The following is a 21544-nucleotide window of genomic DNA, read 5'->3' as shown; positions in this document are numbered from 1 at the left end:
TAATGTGTGGAGCATCTTAATGGGGAATAATATTTTGAGCATCTTATGGAGCCATAATGTATGGAGCATCTTATGTGGCCATAATGTATGGAGCATCTTATGTGGCCATAATGTATGGAGCATCTTATGGGGCCATAATGTATGGAGCATCTTATGGGGCCATAATGTATGGAGCATCTCATGGGGCCATAATGTGTGGAGCATCTTATGGGGCCATAATGTGTGGAGCATCTTATGGGGCCATCAACCTTTATGCAGCATTGTATGGGCCAAATGTTTCTATGGAGCATCTTATGGGGCCATTATTAACCTTTGTGCAGCATTATATGGGGCATATTTTAATATGGAGCATCTTGTGGGGCCCATTATGAACTGTATGGAGCATTATATGGGGCTCCTGATTCAATATGGATATTCAAAAACACTTAACCTACTGATGTCTCAATTAATTTTACTTTTATTGGTATCTATTTTTACTTTTGACATTTACCGGTAGCTGCTGCATTTTCCACCCTAGGCTTATGCTCGAGTCAATAAGTTTTCCCATTTTTTTGTGGCAAAATTCGGGGGGTCAGCTTATACTCGGGTCGGCTTATACTCGAGTATATACGGTATGTTAATTTGTAGAGTTAAAGAGGTTGTCCTCTTTCACAAGCGTTTTTCATATAAGCTCTGCCAGTAGCAAAAAAAAAATCTTTACTTACGGTGCCCAGGTCAAGCCCTGAGTCTCAGCTGCTGCTCCCAGTGTGTGTTATTGTCTGCAACACTGACGTCCCATTGAAAGAGCTGTAGTCAGTCACTGTCACTGTAGTCAGTGACCTCAGTGGCTCGTGCCTTCTACGTTGGCAGAGCGGCTGAGCTCAGTTGTCAGCAGCACTGTTGACATGATGTCAGTGCAGCAGACAACAACCAACACAGGGAGCAGCACTGGAGACTTATCACTGGACTTGGAAAGGGTAGGTAAAGCTCAGTTTGATTTTTTTATTTTTTTTTTACTACTAACTGAGCTTATAGGAAAAACTTTTCTGAAAGTGGACAACCCCTTTTAGTATAGAAAGTTGGAGGGGAGGGTGAGGAGTATAATCAAGCACCGCCATAAAGATAATTTGAAAATCCATGTTATTTGTAATCCATTAAAAGAAAAACCCATTAAGAGCAACATCTCACTTGTTTCTGGCACACACGGTGCCCTTAGTCATAGGATGTGATACAGAAAAAAAGACCTGGTTATGTATGTAGCCAAAACCAAACACTGTCAATGGACGATAATTGAATCATACAAACGAAAGGTGTGTGGTTCCAAAGATGTTTCAGTTATATCAGTACTGCGATAGAAAAAAATACATTGCATGATCAAAACAGCAAAAAAAAAAACAAGCAAGACTGCCAAGAAATTGATAATGTTGCTAAATGATTCCCATAATTCATACCTCTGGTAAACTTAGTATTTAGGTGAAGGATCCAAAAAGCCTTTCTAAGGGCTATGCAAATATCCTCTTCAGAGTAAAAGAGGACTTGAACTCTATAGCGCCACCTGTTGGAAGTAGCGATCCTACACGTCACAATGAACCCTTTAACGAGTCTTGTAATATGACTTAGGATAAAAGCCAAATCAGTATCTCAATTTCTAGTGTTTCTTTTTTTTTTTATAACCATTCAGGTTAGTTATAAACAACTCAATGTAAGCTCATCAACTTAAACGTTGTTGTTTCAAACTCTCATCTTCATGGTTCATATTTATTTTAGTATAACAAACCAAAGGTATAAACAAGACACCCTAAAACCCTATAGCTAAACATCAATGAAATTCACTGATATATGATCAGGTGCTGCCATTTTTTAAATTTCAAAATGCCCTCTGCATCTGAACCACCACCGCCTTTGCTGTCTAATTTATAAATCAAGAATAATCTAGAAAGGATCAGCCCGACACACTTATTCACAGATATATGCTTCTCTTTGAAAAGTCCTAAATTCCTCACATCCCACAAACTCTGCATCACATAAGTCATAATTAACCATAGTATTCTATTTTTCACACAACTGCATGTACCAATTCCAAACATCGCAACACGCCAATTAATAAAACTCACACCCGCTAACTCCTTACACAACACATCTACACACTTCCACACATAGTATGACACACAGTCTCACATCCACCACATCCTTCTCTCGGGCACACATCCTTTCTGGTAAGACCTCTTCTCTTCTGAACCCGTCGCACAGGCAAAATATTATGCAAGGACATCCATACAATATCCCTTTATCTATTTGACATCCCATGCGTTCCCAAACTCTTCCATGCAACAGAAATTTCATTCCCTCTCAAACCCACAATACTACATTATACCTTATTTTTACATATTATTTTCATCACATTCTTAGCCATTCTAAAGTCGTTCATCGGCACACTCAGTAAATCATGCTTTCTCAAAAACTTTTCAATCACCTCATACTAGACCGGGCACTTGAAAGCAACAGGCACTCTAGCATCCCTCTTTCTCCAACATAAGCTAAATAACATCCAACCAGTAGAATAACTTGCCATATATGCTCCCTTAGCTTTTTATTCAACAAAATAACTACAGTTTTGATATACTGAAGCCCCAGAAAAATCTCAATGTTTGGAAAGACCATGCCACCATGGTGACAAGCGTTGAAAAGACTTTCTCTCTTAAGTTTCTCTATTTTACTGCTCCAGAAAAAAAGTAAAAACTAACTTTTCCACTCTTTATTTTTCTATAAGATGGTGGAAAAACTGGTGCAATAAAAAGCAAAATTGGAAGAATCACCGCTTTTATGATCAAAATCTTACCACACAAGGTCAAGTCTCTCAGTCGCCAAAAATTTAACTTAAGTTCTATGCGCAATCCACACTCCTCCCAGCTCTCATTACCATCCAAGTCCTTATTAAATAATACTCACAGTGCTTTGATAGCACCCCATCGCACTTTACCCCTTCATTTTAATCTTGTCGTCCCCAAAACATTTAAAACTACATTTATTCCAATTCACTCCAAAGCCAGACGCACGTCAGAAAAACTCCAAAAGCAACTTAACCCTACTCATAAACGCAACACTTTCACTCATAGCCACAACATCATCCATACATCCAAGAACCTTCATATGCTTCCCACCACTCCCAGGTACCAACAATCCTTGCACAATTTCATCACGTCTCACCAAGCACAACAAATGTTCAATCACACATACAGTACAGACCAAAAGTTTGGACACACCTTCTCATTCAAAGATTTTTCTGTATTTTCATGACTATGAAAATTGTACATTCACACTGAAGGCATAAAAACTATGAATTAACACATGTGGAATTATATACTTAACAAAAAAGTGTGAAACAACTGAAAATATGTCTTATATTCTAGGTTCTTCAAAGTAGCCACCTTTTGCTTTGATTACTGCTTTGCACACTCTTGGCATTCTTTTGATGAGCTTCAAGAGGTAGTCACCGGGAATGGTTTTCACTACACAAGTGTGCCCTGTCAGGTTTAATAAGTGTGATTTTTTGCCTTATAAATGGGGTTGGGACCATCAGTTGTGTTGTGCAGAAGTCTGGTGGATACACAGCTGATAGTCCTACTGAATAGACTGTTAGAATTTGTATTATGGCAAGAAAAAAGCAGCTAAGTAAAGAAAAACGAGTGGCCATCATGAATTTAAGAAATGAAGGTCAGTCAGTCCGAAAAATTGGGAAAACTTTGAAAGTGTCCCCAAGTGCAGTTGCAAAAACCATCAAGCACTACAAAGAAACTGGCTCACATGAGGACCGCCCCAAGAAAGGAAGACCAAGAGTCACCTCTACTTCTGAGGATAAGTTTATCCGAGTCACCAGCCTCAGAATTCACAGGTTAACAGCAGCTCAGATTAGAGACCAGGTCAATGCCACACAGAGTTCTAGCAGCAGACACATCTCTACAACAGCTGTTAAGAGGAGACTTTGTGCAACAGGCCTTCATTGTAAAATAGCTGCTAGGAAACCACTGCTAAGGACAGGCAACATGCAGAAGAGTCTTGTTTGGACTAAAGAACACAAGGAATGGACATTAGACCAGTGGAAATCTGTGCTTTGGTCTGATGAGTCCAAATTTGAGATCTTTGGTTCCAACGACTGTGTCTTTGTGCGACGCAGAAAAGGTGAACGGATGGCCTCTACATGCCTGATTCCCACCGTGAAGCATGGAGGAGGAGGTGTGATGGTGTGGGGGTGCTTTGCTGGTGACACTGTTGGGGATTTATTCAAAATTGAATGCATACTGAACCAGCATGGCTACCACAGCATCTTGCAGCGGCATGCTATTCCATCCGGTTTGTGTTTAGTTGGACCATCATTTATTTTTCAACAGGACAATGACCCCAAACACATCTCCAGGCTGTGTAAGGGCTATTTGACCAAGAAGGAGATTGATGGGGTGCTACGCCAGATGACCTGGCCTCCACAGTTACCAGACCTGAACCCAATCGAGATGGTTTGGGGTGAGCTGGACTGCAGAGTGAAGGCAAAAGGGTCAACAAGTGCTAAGCATCACTGGGAACTCCTTCAAGACTGTTGGAAGACCATTTCCGGTGACTACCTCTTGAAGCTCCTCAAGAGAATGCAAAGAGTGTGCAAAGCAGTAATCAAAGCAAAAGGTGGCTACTTTGAAGAACCTAGAATATAAGACATATTTTCAGTTGTTTCACACTTTTTTGTTAAGTATATAATTCCACATGTGTTAATTCATAGTTTTGATGCCTTCAGTGTGACTGTACAATTTTCATAGTCATGAAAATACAGAAAAATCTTTGAATGAGAAGGTGTGTCCAAACTTTTGGTCTGTACTGTACAAACAAGACAGGGGACATGGGACAGCCGTGTCTTAACCCAGACATAATATTCATTTTCTCACTCAACCTCTATTAATTAACAAGAAACTCACTTGACACACCATCATACAAAAACATTATCCCATTCACAATTTTTTTTTTTTAGGAAATCCCATTCTCTCCAGAACTTTAAACAAAAACACATGCGAGACCCTATCAAACGCTTTCTCAAAATCAATTGTCAGAACCAAACACTTCTGTTTCCTTCCCATGCAGTCTCCAGTCAAATCCCTTAATAACAATAAGTTATTACTCATACGCCTTCCAGGCACAGCACACACTTGATTCTCATCCACAACACTACCAATCAACTCACGCGTACGATTCACCAACAATTTGCTATAGATTTTGTAATCTGCATTCAGCAACGTTATAGGTCTCTAATTCTCTAAGCACTTCCTCTCACCTTTCTTATACACAATGTAAGATAATGCTTACTGCGTGTCTTGGGGGACACTTGCTTGGCAACGGGATAAACGCACACAGGCACGATTTTCTTATAAAAACAGTCTATTTGGTTAATTTCGACATCAGAATAAACAACAACCTCAGGAACTTGGTAGTGTGCAACAGCCTGAACACCGTCTGTACACATTCAGCTTTACAGTGGAACCACAGTCCCTCACTGACCCCTGTCATCATAACACGGATTACATTCCGTTACTTGTTGGCGTCTATCACACAGGTTCCCGGATGCTTCTTATCCTCAGAGGTATCCCATAGAGTAAACACAGTCTCTCTCTCTCTTTCTGACCCCGGTCAGTATAACACAGATACCTTTCCGTTACCTGTTGGTGCCGACCACACAGGTTCTCAGATCCCTCTTATCCTCCGAGGTATCCCACAGACATCTCTCACTGACCCCGGTCAGTATCACACACGGTTATCAGACCGTCCACTCCGGAGGCATCTCACAGGCCTCCTTGCTCTGGCTGAGACTAGCCAGCACTCGCTCCCATGTGCCAAACACACCTCCATTACATAGGTGTAACCACACCCAGGTACCTATCACATGCCTAGTCAGGTAATCGTGACGTCACCGCAAGTTCTCAAACACAATCACGTACAGGCTTCATCTTGGGTATTCAGATACATCCCTGTGGGTGGGTTTGTAGGTGACTGGACCCACCCATCTCTCCAATCACCTGGAAGCCTTCCCAATCTAAAACAAATCCCTCAGCAGTAGATCTGCTGAGCAAAACATACCCAGGCTTCCATCACAGGGCCACCTACTGCTGCGATACATACCGCCCATTAATCACATCACCAGTCGCTATGCTACAACAAGCACAATCACACCCTCTTTCATTGATTCACACAACTTACCACTCTCCCACATATACTTACATATCTCAGTAAAATCAGCACCCAGAAAATCCCATGCTTTCACATAGAAATCTACCGGCAATCCGTCTTTACCTGGTGTCTTATTCTTTTGGCACTCTTCATCACGTTTTCTACTTCATCCATTCATCCATAATCACATCTTCATTCAAAATATCACATTGTCCACTATCCAACTTGTTCTCTAACCCATTCAACACTTCTGAAACTAGACCAGAATCAATCCATTTTCTATCATATAACTTACTATAGAACCTATTCACCTCCTTTATCACATTCTCACCTGACACACACAAACCTTTCCTATCCAGAACTTTATTCATATCAACCATTCTCCCATTCATTTTCTTAAAAAAGTACCTAGTGCACTTTTCATCTTTCTCCAGATGTTGTATTTTGGTGCGATAGATGATTTCTTTCCCTTTTTCATCCATAACACGCTTTAATTCACTCAGACGGCAGATCAGACACGTCCATCCCACTTTCTTCACGCTTTCTTAACCAGTCTAAATGCCTGTTTAAATCATTAAATCTGTTCCGACAAATAGCTTTTTTATAGCCCCGTTTTTTGAAGAATTTTTTGCAACACACCTTAACCCAGTCCCACAGTTCCAGCACACACGCAAAATCCCTCTTACTGTACATACTCTCCACTCTTTATACTTAATTTTTAATTTATTCATCACATCCACATCTTCTAACAATCTTACATTCAGTTTCCAAACCCCACCCCTATACACACTGTCATCAACCGCACTAAACACATCTCTCAAATACTCATGATCAGAAAAGGGTACAGCGTTTGGTTCAAAATTCACACACAGCATATTTTTGGAAGACAACATTTTATCTATCCTAGATACAATACCACCCCTATCAGCATGGCATGTTGGCGGTGGTGGGATGCCAAATTTCAGAGCAGCAGTATCTAGAAGGGAAAAATCAGAAATAAGATTGGATAACTTTTCACCAGTTATGTCACAATTCCCTTCTGTGCTGCAATTAAAGTCTTCAACTAAAACTGTAGGCATTTTGCCCAGAAGAAACAAACTTTTTTCAAAAGCGCCAGCCGCTCCTTTTTTCTTTTTTTTCCCGATGGACAGTACACATTAATAATTCTAGCCCGCCATCCCCTATAGCTAACATATGCACTTATACATCTACCCACCTCTATCACCGTGTAGCTATCTAAACTAATCTCTGTTACCCAATAATATCCCTAGCCCATCATTCGTATTAACACATGAGCCAGACCATACATGCTGTCCGTAAGGCCAGTCCTTATCGCTTGAAGAGTCCTCAATCCCACATTCCTGAAGACAAAACATGTGAGCATTCATCTGTTTGATATCATCTAGGATGATTGCTCTCCTGGATTTAGATCTACTTAGCCTGCTATTCAGGGACACAATGCCCCAACCAGCTTGGGGAGCCATAACATGATGGTGTTATTTACATGACGACAAACAGGCCACTTCAGCCTATTTCGTCTTCCATCTGGAACTGCAACACCCCAAAACTGTTTACATCTGCGGGAATGCCTAAAAAAGCATTGGTGTCAGGAGAAAAAACATTCTGAGTGTAACTATGTTCACTCACTGGACTTAAACAATCTTCACCGGCATCTGCCCAATCTGTTCTGGGCTTCTTACAGGAAATTCCAGGCTCCTCGTCCTCAGAGGGCCTTGCAAGAGTGAAGTCACCTTGACTTCCACAACTGGCCAACTCCTCCTCAGTAGCTAACCAAGATACAGTGGGGGATTACCAAGAGAACCCTCCAACTCCCTTCCCCACAGACATCAGATTGATGAAGGATCTCAGCTTCAACATCAGCAAGTTCCAAAACGGCCGCCTCTGGGCTGGGAGACTCCGTTTGGGGCAGGGCCTCCTCATGTGCATCCATGATTTCAGGTTCCTCAATAAGATCCAGGCCTGTAACCTGTGGAATGTCAACAGCAGCAGCAGGGGGTGCAGCTGCCCCACCTGAAACCTCAGCGTAAGACCTAGGACTGATCCTGGCCTTACAGTCCTGATACTTATGGCCCTCCTCACCACAAGAATTACACATAACAGGATTTGTGCATTCTTTTCCATATGGCCTGAACCTTTGCAATTCCTACAAGTTCCTCTGGGAAATTTAATATGCAAATTGCCTCTTCAGAGAAAAAGAGGACTTGAACTCTATAGCACCACCTGTTGGAAGGAGCGATCCTACAAGTCACAATCAACCCTTTAACGAGTCTTGTGTTTGCCGCTCCTGAATATGTACTGTTATTATTTTTTATATTTGTGAGGTGTTCAGCAATCCCTTTTTTTAGTTTTCTGATTGTGCAGCCAATATACAGTACTTAAAGGTTACAGGCACGACATTCAATGAAATAGACAAAATGGTCTGAACTGCAATTAATTAATTTATAGTGTGTACTATGCCTTGTTCGAGCAAAAGGTTTCTCAATAATCGCAGATGTGCACTGCCCCATGGAATAGCACTGGGCTAGTCCAATTTATTTGCTTGTGTGAGCAACCCATAACACAAAAAATCAGATCACAATCATCTGTTGTAATCATTTTTTTTGTGAATCAAATCAAGTGCGAAAATCAACAATGTGAATAAGCCCGTAAGCCCTTATTCTTAGGGAATTTATTAGTTGGACTAAGTTAAGCCTATGCCCCATCCCCTGATGACGCCGCTAGTGTGGTGAAACATATTGGGGTGATGCTGGTGCTAAAATTTGTTGCCCTATTCTGCCAATATGTATTAACATACCGGGTGCTATACACTTTCTAAATATAAATTAGCAGGAATACTGCATAAAATAACTGCAGACTTCTAAAACAGATTAGGGACAAAGCGTTTTATACCATTTGCATTTCATTTATTTTAATTAATAGAAATAAAAGTTCCATTTTATGGTCATCTAGTGAGGGTTTATTTGGGGATCTCCTCAATTTGGAAATCACACAGCCCTACACATTTCTTTGTACTCCTCACCAATGCCATACAATTTTGAGGCAATTAGTTTCAAAACATTTATCTTGGTTTCATGACTCCTGAGCATAGATAACTTTTTTCAGACTCCATTGTCTGTGTGAATGCTACCTATAGTAAGTAAAAAGCAATAATGCATATAAATAACATAAGGCACTCAGTACACACTTTTTATTATCAAAAACAAAGCGTAAACGCCATCCCACCAGCGCTAAGGTGTATCCGGTTAGGACGGTCCTAACCTCTAGTATTAAAAAATTATGGATGTCATACAAAATTGTTGTTTTTGATGTGGGGTTTATTCATTTTGTATATCAACTAACTTGAGTGAAACTGAAGATTTTATAATGAAAGGTTAGATTATTACCCTTACTTTCATGTTATGTGTCAAAACAATGTCTTATCAAACTCAGTCTTGTCAAAATTATGAAAATTGTTCTTGTATTCAGTGAGATTTTGATTAAACTCTTACTTTTCAAATGGGGTGTACTGACTTATGCTAAGCAGTGTATAAAAGTACACATTACGTATAGTTGTATGTATTCCTCACACCCTTTATACTGGTAAGCAGCTGACATCATTAATCCTTTGCTAACCCATGCATCATTTTTAAGTACCAAAGAGCAAGACAGCACGTCAAGGAAGGACAATTCAGATGCCCACCCTTGCATACCTCTTGAAAGGTCATCGGTCATGCTAAGGATAAGTCATTAACATCATAAGACCAGACAATAATATTTATTTCTATCGTTTTATTTTCACAAGTCATAGGAAAAGAAGTTCTCCCTGTTGGTTTGATACCCATACGTTCTGATGTCATTGAAGATTATGCTGGAGATCTGATCAAGCAACTCCCGGTATTAAGCAGGTATACTGATATATCGACAGATGACTTGGGCTACTCCCTTTCATAAGAGGTTTGAAATATGTTTCTTTTATTTACGGTAATTGTTTTATTATTTAGTGATGATCCACGAATTCCCATCTTGAAAAACACAGAAATGTATGATGAACTTTGGCACTGGCATGTACACCGCCCTCTAAGTGATGACTATGACAGAACAAAGTGTGAACGTGAAGGTAAACATTTTTATTATTCTCAATACAGGAGACAAAATAATAATGAATCTATTGAAGATTCTATTGTATAATTCCAGTCAGAAAGTTTGTTGCGTCATCTTGACAAAATTCACCCACAGGACAGGGTTTTTGACTAGTTTTCCAGTATTTTTCATGCCAATTTGAACAGCTTTTTTATTTGGCTACATGTTACATTAAAGTCTATAGTGCAATATTAAATTTACTTTATACAAAGATTATTTTGGGGGGATTTTTGTTTTTGCATTGGAGCGCTTTCAAATGTTTTTTTCTTTACTAGTAGGATACTTAGGATGCTATAGATATGCAATTAGAGATCAGCAGACCTAACAAAATTCAAATTTGCCAAATCGTGTGGATTTGCCATGAAAATTCAATTCACAACTACATTATTCTCTGCTAAATGATTGTACCTTATTATGATCTGGGGTCTCTCCAGACCACAAAATATAATAAACATAAAATGTAAAAGACAAGAAAGTACTTATACACACCTTACCATTCACCTGTCCAGTCCCTCTGCTCTGCATCGTCATCTGTCTGATCACCGGTGCATATTAATATCACCACCATTGAGCCCTGAATTCCTATGCCTACTCACAATCGCACTTAAAGTCACAAAGTCATGTTGTCACAACTTGTGTCAGGACCTTGGAAACGCAAGTGTAAAAAAGTCCAAGGCCTCATCAGAGCCAGAAGTCCTGAACTAGTATGAAGAGGCTCGGGGATTCAAAGCTCACTGGTGGTAATAAGAAAATACACTGAGAACTGGACAGAGGACAATAAAGAGCGGGGAGAGGGGCATAGAGATGAGTCTTATTGTTTAACTTTTGGATGGCTTTGTATAGTTCGGCAAATGGCGAATGTGGATTTTTGTAATATTCAAGTAGAAATCAATTCCACTCGAATATATTCACTCATCTCTATATGGCATGCTGTTCAGACATTTCTCATATAGTCTACTTTATAGGAGTTGATAAACACCAAGTTTTAAAGAGTTTTTCCAGACTCACAGATTATATTAACACATTGAAAAGCCAGTGTGAAATGAGGAATTTTCATAATTTGAAATGCTTTTAAAGTTTTGCTCTGACTTTGGGCAGAGGATATTGTACTGAGCAGGGCCGGACTGGGACTAAAATTCAGCCCTGGCATTTGAAGTTACACAGGCCCACTTGTCACATGGTGACTGTATAATATCTTTGTACACTTGTAGGCAGGGCCGGTTGTAGGCAAAGTGGGGCCCTATGCCTAGGTAAAGTTTAAAATGGGGCCCCAAATGCTAACATATTGCACATCACACAAAAGCATTTCGGTTGTATTTACATGCGCTGATCTCAGGACGCTAAATGAGTTTGATCGACAATACTGAAGTTGTTCAACACTTGTTTCCTGGCCTCTTTCCACCGTCTGGGAAAGAATGATGGGACAGAACAATCACTAACCGATCCCCATACAGTATCATGTTATCAGCAGCACATCTACAGTTTACAGCGGCGATGTGCTGCTGAGAACAAGGATTTTTGTTCCGGCAAAAACAATCTGAATATGCATCATTTTACTTGTTTAGTAAGATACACCCCATAGTCCTCCATATATTATAATGTGCTCCACAGTCCTCCATATAGTATAATACACTCCCTATAGTCCTCCATATATTAAAATACACTGCTCAGTCCTCCACATAGTATAATACACTCCTCATAGTCCTCCATATAGCATAATACACTCCTCATAGTGCTCCATATAGTATAATGCACCGCCATAGTCATCCATATAGTACAATTCACATCCCATAGTATAATGCACCCCATAGTCCTTCATATAGTATAACGTATTCCCCATAGTCCTCGATACAGTATAATGCAGCCCACATATAGTATAATGTAGCCACCACCCTACAGAATATAATGCGGCAACCACAGAGTATAATGCAGCCACCCCACAGTATAATGCAACCACCCCACAGTATAATGCAGCCACCCCACAGTATAATGCAGCCACCCCACAGAGTATAATGCAGCCACCCCACAGAGTATAATGTATCCCCATAGAATATAATACAGCCCACCTCCCCATAATATATAATGTAGCCCCCCCATAGAATATAATGCAGCCCCCCATAGTATATAACACAACCTCCCCCAGGGTATATAACCCAACCTCCCCCATAGAATATAATATACCCCCACAATAGTATATACCACAGCCACATAGTACATAACATGGCCCTCCATAGAAGATAATATACTCCCCATAGTATATAGCAAAGCCCACATAGTATATAGCACAGCCCGCATAGTAGATAACACAGCCCACACAGTAGTATATACAGCACAGCCCGCACAGTGGTATATCAAGCACAGCCCGCACAGTGGTATATACAGCACAGCCCGCATCTCTCCTCCTCCTCCCCCTCCCCCTAAGAATGTCCCCACAGTCCAGTAAAAAAAAAAAAAACACTCCTCACCTTTCCTCTTGCCTGCGTTGCTTCCTGCTCCTGTCTCGGCGGCTGCAGTCTGCCCGGGACACAGCAGGTGCGCGATGATATGACGTCATCGCGCACCCGCAGTGTCAGAGGCAGAGCGGGGAATGATGGGAGAGGGAGCGTCTGTAGACGCTCTCTCCTCCATCATTGCATTCAACTCTACAGGCGTCATAGACGCCGGTATAGTTGAATGCGACGGCAGAGGGGTGAGTCTGCGGCGGCAGGGGGAGGCGGATCAAGCGGCCCACGACTGGCACCGGCCCTTCTGGCATTTGCCAGAAGTGCCCAATGGCCAGTCCGGCCCTGGTACTGAGTGTTTCGCAGGACTAGTTTTCATATATTTAATGAAATATTGCTCTCTTACAGTGTACTAATCCTGAGTGGTGCCATTGTCTGCACTTGACTTCAAGAAAGTCTCATGACAGTGTTAGGAGGGAGAAATCAAGTGGTCAGTAATGTGTCCATCTTGAGACTGTACAGGAGTCTCAGGATGGTACTTTGTAGGTAATGTGGGTGGGCAAAAATGGTAGGAATGAGTGAATTGTTGGACCGATACAGTTCTGGCAGAAAAGCCAGAGTGCACTGCCTTCGAGGAAATGTTGTCAAATGCACAGGAAGAGAGCTTGCAGGAAGTTCAAGATCACAAGAAGTTCAGACCACAAGAATGGCTACAGGGGGCTCAAGAGGAGCTAATAAATTAAATACATGTAACAGTGGGGATAGGACATTAAAAAAAAAAAATGCTTTCAATATATTGTTAAAAAAGCTTGCTGGTTTATACAGAAATATAAAATTACTGGAAAAAAATATACAGAGAAGGGGAGAATTTGCACATGTTTACTTTGCACAAAGATGTGCCAGTTTTTTCCATTTTCTCCAGTTCTTACCAAGTTTCTAAAATAGTGAGCAAAACGTACAAGAAGGGGGCATGGCTGACAAATTAACTTTAATTCATGGCAGAAATTATAACGCAAATGAGTAGGTGAACGGTGTTATAAATTTATTGAGCCCTAGCCCTCTTAATAAATGTTTCTTTTTATCTTAATAAATTTGTAGCATTTTACACAAGCATTCTCTGTACTAGGGTTAGAGTATGAAATTATAGTCTTTGTTAATTTCTTCTTTTGTTTTTGGTTTTTTTATTCATTTCTGATATGGGGGCAAATACCCTGAAGCCAGTGATGTGTTACTTATTGGGCTGCTTGCTTTATTTTTTATTTAAAAACATTTTTACCTGCTGCAATCTACCAGTTCTCAAAATGCTGAGCTCTGTCTAACCCACCTACAACACTGATTGGCACCTTTTTGTGTACACTGTGCATAAGTAGAAAACTTCCAATCATTGGTGGGAGTTGGGTTAACTGGAGCTAATGAACATGGAGGACTACATGGCAGGAAATGTATTAGTCCTCTAGTGATAATCTCCTGCTGATAAAACAATGAATTAATCAAAACTACAGCAAGCAGCCCGGTAAGTGACACATCTCTGGAATCTTGTTCTCTGTCCAGGCCTCATGCTGCTCTCAAATTGCATAGCAAACACCTGATGACAGATTCCGTTTAAAGTCATAAGGGAAATATTAAACACAATCTAAACTGTTTTTCTTGTGTGGCACTTGTTAACTTAGTTTTTTATTTTTAGTTTTTAATGCCATTAATCTATGGGGAAGCTTTTGTTAAAATGCATAAAAAATTCAGTCCACAGAGCATGCTATGTTTGGAAAAATGTTAAAATGCACAAATGCAACAAAAAGCAAACCAAAATACACTGGTTACCATGTGTTTCCAATTTCACTATTGATCTTATGCTAATCATTAACTGCAGCATTTTTTGTCAGTAAAAAAATGCTGGAAAAATACTAGGCAATTTAAAAAAAAAAATCATATCAGTGAGGCCACCACAAAAACATGAACAATGCTTTCTATAGGCCCTGTTTTTGTGGCCCACTGTATAACATTCAAAATAATAGAACTAATTTATAATTTTTTTTTCATTGTTACAGACAATACTAAGGATAGTAAATATTTGCTCCGCAATTATCAAAAACTACAAGCATTTCAACATCAATACGGACAAAGTTTAGGTGTGAAAACAGCGAAGAAGATTATATTGCAGAATAATAAGTTAGAAGAGAAAAGTTCTGCTCACAAGACTGTAGTAAGAAAAAAAGAGCCCCAGGTGAGTTCATAAATGGAAACATATCTAACCCCTAAGGCTACTTTCACACTAGCGTTGTTTGCTGTCCGTCGCAATGCGTCGTTTTGGAGAAAAAAACGCATTCTGCAAAGTTGCCCGTAGGATGCGTTTTTCTCCATAGACTTTCATTAGCGACGCATTGCGACGGATTTCCACACATCGCATCCGTCGTGCGATGGATGCGTCGTGTTTTGGAGGACCGTCGGCACAAAAAAAACGTTCCATGTAACGTTTTTTTGTGCGTCGAGTCCGCCATTTTCAACCGCGCATGCGCGGCCGGAACTCCGCCCCCTCCTCCCTGGAACTCACAATGGGCAGCGGATGCGTTGAAAAACTGCATCCGCTGCCCACGTTGTGCTAAATTAACACACTGTCCGTCGGTACGTCGGGCCGACGGTTTGTGACGTCGGGCCGACGGTTTGCGACAGCCCGTACCGACGGACTAGTGTGAAAGTAGCCTTAGGTACAGAGCCAATTTGGTACTTAATGACCAAGCCAATTTTTACAATTCTGACCAATGTCACTTTTTGAGGTTATAGCTCTGGAACGCTTCAATGTATCCTACTGATTCTGAGATTGTTTTGTGGTGTGACATATTGTACTTCATGTTAGTGGTAAAATTTCTTCAATATCACTTAATAATAATTTCTTCAATAATTTTTAATTTTGTACCCCTAAAGCAGAGAGTGGTGTCACGCAAAATAGTTGATAAATAACATTTCCCACATGTCTACTTTACATCAGCACAATTTTGGAAACAATTTTTTTTTGTTAGGACGTTATAAGGCTTAAAAGTTGATCAGAAATTTCTAATTTTTCCAACAAAATTTATAAAACCATTTTCTTTAGGGACCACCTCACATTTGAAGTCAATATAACAGAAAATACCCAAATGTGACACAATTCTAAAAACTGCACCCATCAAGGTGCGCAAAACTATAGTCAAGAAGTTTCTTAACCCTTCAGGTGCTTGACGAGAATTAAAGCAATGTGAAGGAAAAAATGAACATTTTACTTTTTCACAATCTCCAAGAAGCATTGTTTCTCCTTGCAGAGATTGACATGCTAAGCATGCCGAGATGAGGAGACTTAAAGCCGCAATGCTCCTCTAGGAAATATGCTAATTATGCAAATTGTCTCTTCAGAGAGGAAGAGAACTAAAACTCTAGTGCCACCTATTGTAAGTAGCAATCCTACAAGTCAATGTCGACCCTTTAATGAGCCTTGTCATATGTCTTATTATAATAGCCAAACCAGAATCTCAATTTGCAGACACTTTGTTTCAGGGCACTGCCCCTCGTCAGTGCAAAGTGGAGATCTGGTATGGCTGAGTGAGAGGCGTCTGACCAGGGTGGATTGATTTAAATCACGCCGATTTAAATCATGATTTAAATCACGATTTAAATCAAAAGATTTTTTTCTATTTAAATCGGATCGATTTAAATCATGATTTTAATCATGATTTAAATCACTGATTTAAATCAAAAGGTTTTTTTTAATATAAATCACGATTAAAATGAGAAGTGAGAGCAGTGCGCATGTGCGCCCATAGTTACACGGACGAAACTAGGGGCAACGATCTAACGCCAGGGTGAGGGGGGGACCCCAAAGTAAGTAAAAATCTTTTTTGTTTTACTATATGGCAATAGGTAGGTGTTTAAAAGCAGCATGTCTTAATTGTATAAACTATTAATAGCCTCCACATTTTGTTCATACTGCCCCTTTAATTCCACACTTCTAGCTTGGTTTCACTTTTGGTTTAGTTTCTTTTTCCATTCAGTTGACATGCCCAAACTTGTTGGATAGTCAGCATCCTACAGAAACCTCTGGAAGAGCATGGCATTGTGAATGTTACACATATACAGCCTTTATTCTACTGAGTTAAACAACTCAGCTTTATCTCATGATGGAAGAACCTTTGGATGGTAAAATATTTTCCTCAAAAAGCAGTTTATTGAAAAAAATCCGATTTAAATCAAAAAAATCCGATTTAAATCAAAAAAATCCGATTTTTTTGATTTTTTTAAAAAAACATTGATTTTTATCCACCCTGCGTCTGACCGATATCCAAGAAGTATCGTTTCTCCTTGCGGAGATTGACATGCTAAGCATGCCAAGATGAGGAGACTTAGGGTACGTTCACACAGGACTTTTTTGCTGCTTTTTTTTATGCTAATTTTCAGCTGCTTTTTACAGTACCATTAAAGCCTATGAGATTTCAGAAATCTCATGCACACACGTTGGTTTTTTGTTTGATCAGTATTTTCTGCTTTGCTGCTTTTTTTGGACATAGGGCATGTCACTTCTTTCAGCATTTTTGCTGCGTTTTTGCAGCGTTTTTTCACCCATTGACTTGAATGGGTGATGAAAAAAACGCTGCAAAAACGCATGTAGCATTATTTGCTGCTTTTTTGTGCAGAAAATCATGGCCAGCAGGAAGGGATCTCACAGCCAAGAGCTTAGGGGTGTGGTTAGTGAGGTGTGAAGAGCCATTGTGAGCCATTGTGAGGTGTGAAGAGCCATTGTGAGGTGTCCTGATTGTGATCTATTGTGAGGGAGTTCCTGGTAGTAAGGTGTGAAGAGCCATTGTGAGGTGTGAAGAGCCATTGTGAGGTGTCCTAGCAGCTGAAAATTGGCATAAAAAAAAAACTGCAGCAAAAAACTGCAGCAAAAATCTGCAGCAAAAAAGTCCTGTGTGAACGTACCCAAAAAATGCACCAAATACGCACCAAAATAACGCACCTAAATTAGCATAAAAAAAACAGCAAAAAAAAGCAGCAAAAAAGTCCTGTGTGAACGTACCCTTATAGGTTGACCTAGAGTTCTAGTTCTCTTCTTTTCTCAACAGACAATTTGCATAATTAGCATATTTCCAAGAGGAGCATTGCGGCTTTAAGTCTCCTCATCTCGGCATGCTTAGCATGTCAATCTCCTCAAGGAGAAACAATACTTCTTGGATATCGGTCAGACGCCTCTCACTCAGCCAAACCAGATCTCCACCTTGCACTGACGAGGGGCAGTGCCCTGAAACACAGTGCAAATTGAGATTCTGGTTTGGCTTTTATCCTAAGTCATGTGACAAGGCTCGTTAAAGGGTCAACATTGACTTGTCGGATTGCTACTTACAATAGGTGGCACTAGAGTTCTAGTTCTCTTCCTCTCTGAAGAGACAATTTGCATAATTAGCACTTTTTTTCACAAAAAGTTTACTTTGGAACTAATTTTTTTTATTTTCACAAGGGTATTAGGAGAACATGGACCACAAAATTTGTTGTGCAATTTCTTCTGAGTACGCTGATAGTGGCACCATGTAGCTTTTGGAGACCTCCTGATGTACCTAAACAGTGGAACCCCCCAATTCTAACTCCAACCCTAACTCCAACACACCCCTAACCCTAACCCCAAATCTAACCGTTATACACCCCTAATCCCAACCCTATCCGTAATCCCAACCATAACTACAACCCTAGCTTTAGCCTAACCCGAACCCTAACCCTAGCTTTAGCCCAACCCTAACTTTAGCCCAACCCTAACCCTAACCCTAGCTCCAACCCTAACCCTAACCCTAGCTCCAACCCTAACCCTAGCTATAGCCCAACCCTAACCCTAGCTTTAACCCAACCCTAACCCTAGCTTTAGCCTAACCATAACCCTAGCTTTAGCCCAACCCTAACCCTAGCTTTAGCCCAACCCTAACCCTAGCTTTAGCCCAACTCACTTTAGCCCAACCTGCTTAAGCCCAACTTTAACCCTAATGGAAAAATGGAGATAAATATTTTTTTTAAATTTTATTATTTTCCCCTAACTAAGGGGGTGATAAAGGGGGTTTTATTTACTTTTTTATTTTGATCACTGTGATAGGGTCTATCACAGTGATCAAAATTAACCAATAAGAATATTTTCCTATTGTTGCCGGGTGCCAGCTGGCAGATGTAATGATTATAGGGGATAACTCAGGAGACTCTTTGCGTGGAACAAGACAACTACAGGACACAGTTTGATAAGTGGTAAAGTCTATATTATCACACGGTGATTCAAACAGGTGCAGAGCAAAGCTCAAGTCCACAACACTTGGTGTAAATATAAAATGCAGCTTAACAGTCTATAGGAAGTTTAGAGGAAAAACGCAATCAAGCAGAAAGTCTATGAAGCACAGTTGTACTTGAGGAAACTTGACACGAAAAAGTCCTTGTTTAGTTCAAACACAGATAGATATGCTTATAAGGCAGTTAAAGCAATGTCTTAGCTCAACCAGGAAGGCCTGGGTGATAATCTCAGGTTTAAGCAGAGCAGCAACAGCTTACATGTCCAGCAAATGCAGATGGAAACAAACACAAGCGGTCAGATGGATGTATGCAGCAGAAACTCAGAGCTGAGTAGCAGGATCTCCACACAGGTTCACAGGTGCAGGTGCAGGTGCAAAGCCAGGGAGTCGCCAGGGTAAGAAGCTGGATGCAAGGCAGAATACTCTAGCACAGACTAAAGGCTGGGGTGGAGTTATATAGCAGGAAGACACAGTGCACATGAGACCAAAGACGCCATCTTGGAAAAGGGCAGTAATGCACAAAGGGTAATCAAAATGTTCAGAGTCCTGACAGCAGATCTTGGTGGGCGCACTGCGCATGCGCCCGCCATTTTCTTCCTGGAAGAAGATGCCGATGGCCCGGGGACTTCACGGGGGGATTCAGGGACATCAGAGGTATTGGGGAGATCGGGGGACCCCATTTCTCTCTCCTCTGATGTGCGATCAATTCAGAGGAGAGAGAAATTAAATGGAAAATCAGACTTTTTTTTGTGGTCACCGTTAAACTGTTAATAACGGCGATCGCAACACCGAGGTCGGTAAAACCAACCCGAATCATGTTCTCTGGGGTCTCAGCTACCCCCATAGCCAAGACCCTGGAGAAATTCCAACTCTGGGGGGCGCTATACCCTTATTCCTCAGTGCCATTAAAAAGCCGCGCTCTGGTTTAAGTATCCTTAACTGCCGCCGTTAAAAGGCGTATTGGCGGTCATTAAGGGGTTAAAAATATATGCAAAATATATTTATGGTGTAGATAATACAGCCAGTGAGTTTTTTCTTTTAACTTGACAAGCAGAATCAAAAGAAAATACTATCAAAAGTGTTGTATAGTAAATATAATAGTGATTATCCCACTGTAGCTGTTTGGGGAGGAAAATGTATGCACAGTACATTCATGAGAAAATTTATGTACACCCTCTTTGAATTATATGGATTTACATATGAGGGAATAATATAAAACAGCTTGACCTTAGAAGATCTTAAAAAAAGGTAAACGCATCTTCAGATGAACAACAATGCATGAGAAATTACGTATGTATCGCACATTTCCTTGCTTTAGTACAGTTGAGTGCAGCCATTGATCTATTTGCTATGTAAGACTTTTTTGGTTATGCACCAGTTCAGACTAGATTGCTGTTCAGTCAGTTTTCTTATATTTACTATAAGAAATTACACTGTCATTAATTGTTTTACAAAAAGTTGGTCAAAATGAGGGAGCAATGTGAAAAATTAAGTACATTCTTACTTTTTCCATCAGTAATAAGAGGGTAAATTACAGCTATGTGACTCTAATCAAATGTCATTGATTAAATTTTCATTAACAAGTGTGATCTCTTCAATAAAAGCAGAAGTTTTGGTAGTTTGCTGGTCTGGACCATTCAGACATATGTTAATACAATGGCATGGAGAGACGACATCACATTGATCTTAGAGAAGCAATTGTTATACATTAATTTGGGTAGGGTTATAAGGTCATTCCAAACAATTTTGAGTTCATCTTTCTAGAGTGAGAAAAATTATTCACAAGTGAAAGACATTCAGGGCAGTTGACAATCTTCCCACGAGTGAACGTCCCAGCAAATTTACCTCAGGGTCAGACTGTGAAATGCTCAGAGAAATTCCAAGCAAAAAGAGCTGCAGCTCAGACTCTGAAGGAATCAGTTAGCATATTAAAAGTAAGTACAATTGGAAAAAGACTGATTCCACGCCTCAACACATCTGATTATCCACCACATCTCTTACACCTACTCACAAAAAACCCAAAGATGTCATGGCTGGTTAACCCCTCAGCACATAACATGCTGGAGAGAACTTCTGGGTTTCACATCACAGAAGATAGCAACCTTTGTGACACATATCTCCCCTCGCATACATTGCCAGTGACTCTGTCACAATCGTTAAATAAGTGTGATGTGTTGTAGATTTTATGTCATTTTTAGTGAACTAGACTATCCCATTATGCTAAAAATTTGTGAATGTTTGCCAAAATGTAATAAAAAATGTTAGAGGATCGCAACTACACAACTGCATCTCCAATTGGTATCGTCTTTTTAAGTTCGGCGGAAATTTGATGCTTCCTTTTTGTTTTATTTTTGTTTGTATTTTTATACACTGAGAAAATTCATGCAAACATCGAAAGATAGTTATTCAGGTGAATGATGTATTGGCTACTTTTTCCCAGGCAATTAAAAAGTTAGACTTGTGTAGCATATTTTTTAGGAGTCCGCTGTATCATTT

General features: G+C 40.2%; 1 protein-coding gene across 1 annotated transcript in view; it reads left to right on the top strand.

Annotated features, from left to right (window-relative positions):
• The window catches only part of DDX60 (DExD/H-box helicase 60), a 288318-nt gene that overhangs the window by 72587 nt on the left and 194187 nt on the right, over nucleotides 1-21544 (top strand). Inside the window, exons 11-13 of the mRNA XM_077279474.1 lie at nucleotides 9986-10088; nucleotides 10185-10300; nucleotides 14810-14985. Coding sequence (XP_077135589.1) covers nucleotides 9986-10088; nucleotides 10185-10300; nucleotides 14810-14985 — 395 coding nt within the window. The remainder of the gene's footprint in view (nucleotides 1-9985; nucleotides 10089-10184; nucleotides 10301-14809; nucleotides 14986-21544) is intronic.

This window comes from Ranitomeya variabilis, chromosome 1 (assembly GCF_051348905.1).
Source record: "Ranitomeya variabilis isolate aRanVar5 chromosome 1, aRanVar5.hap1, whole genome shotgun sequence".
Lineage (NCBI taxonomy): Eukaryota > Metazoa > Chordata > Amphibia > Anura > Dendrobatidae > Ranitomeya > Ranitomeya variabilis.
The sequence above is the reverse complement of the archived record's forward strand: the minus strand, read 5'-3'. Positions and strand labels throughout refer to the sequence as shown.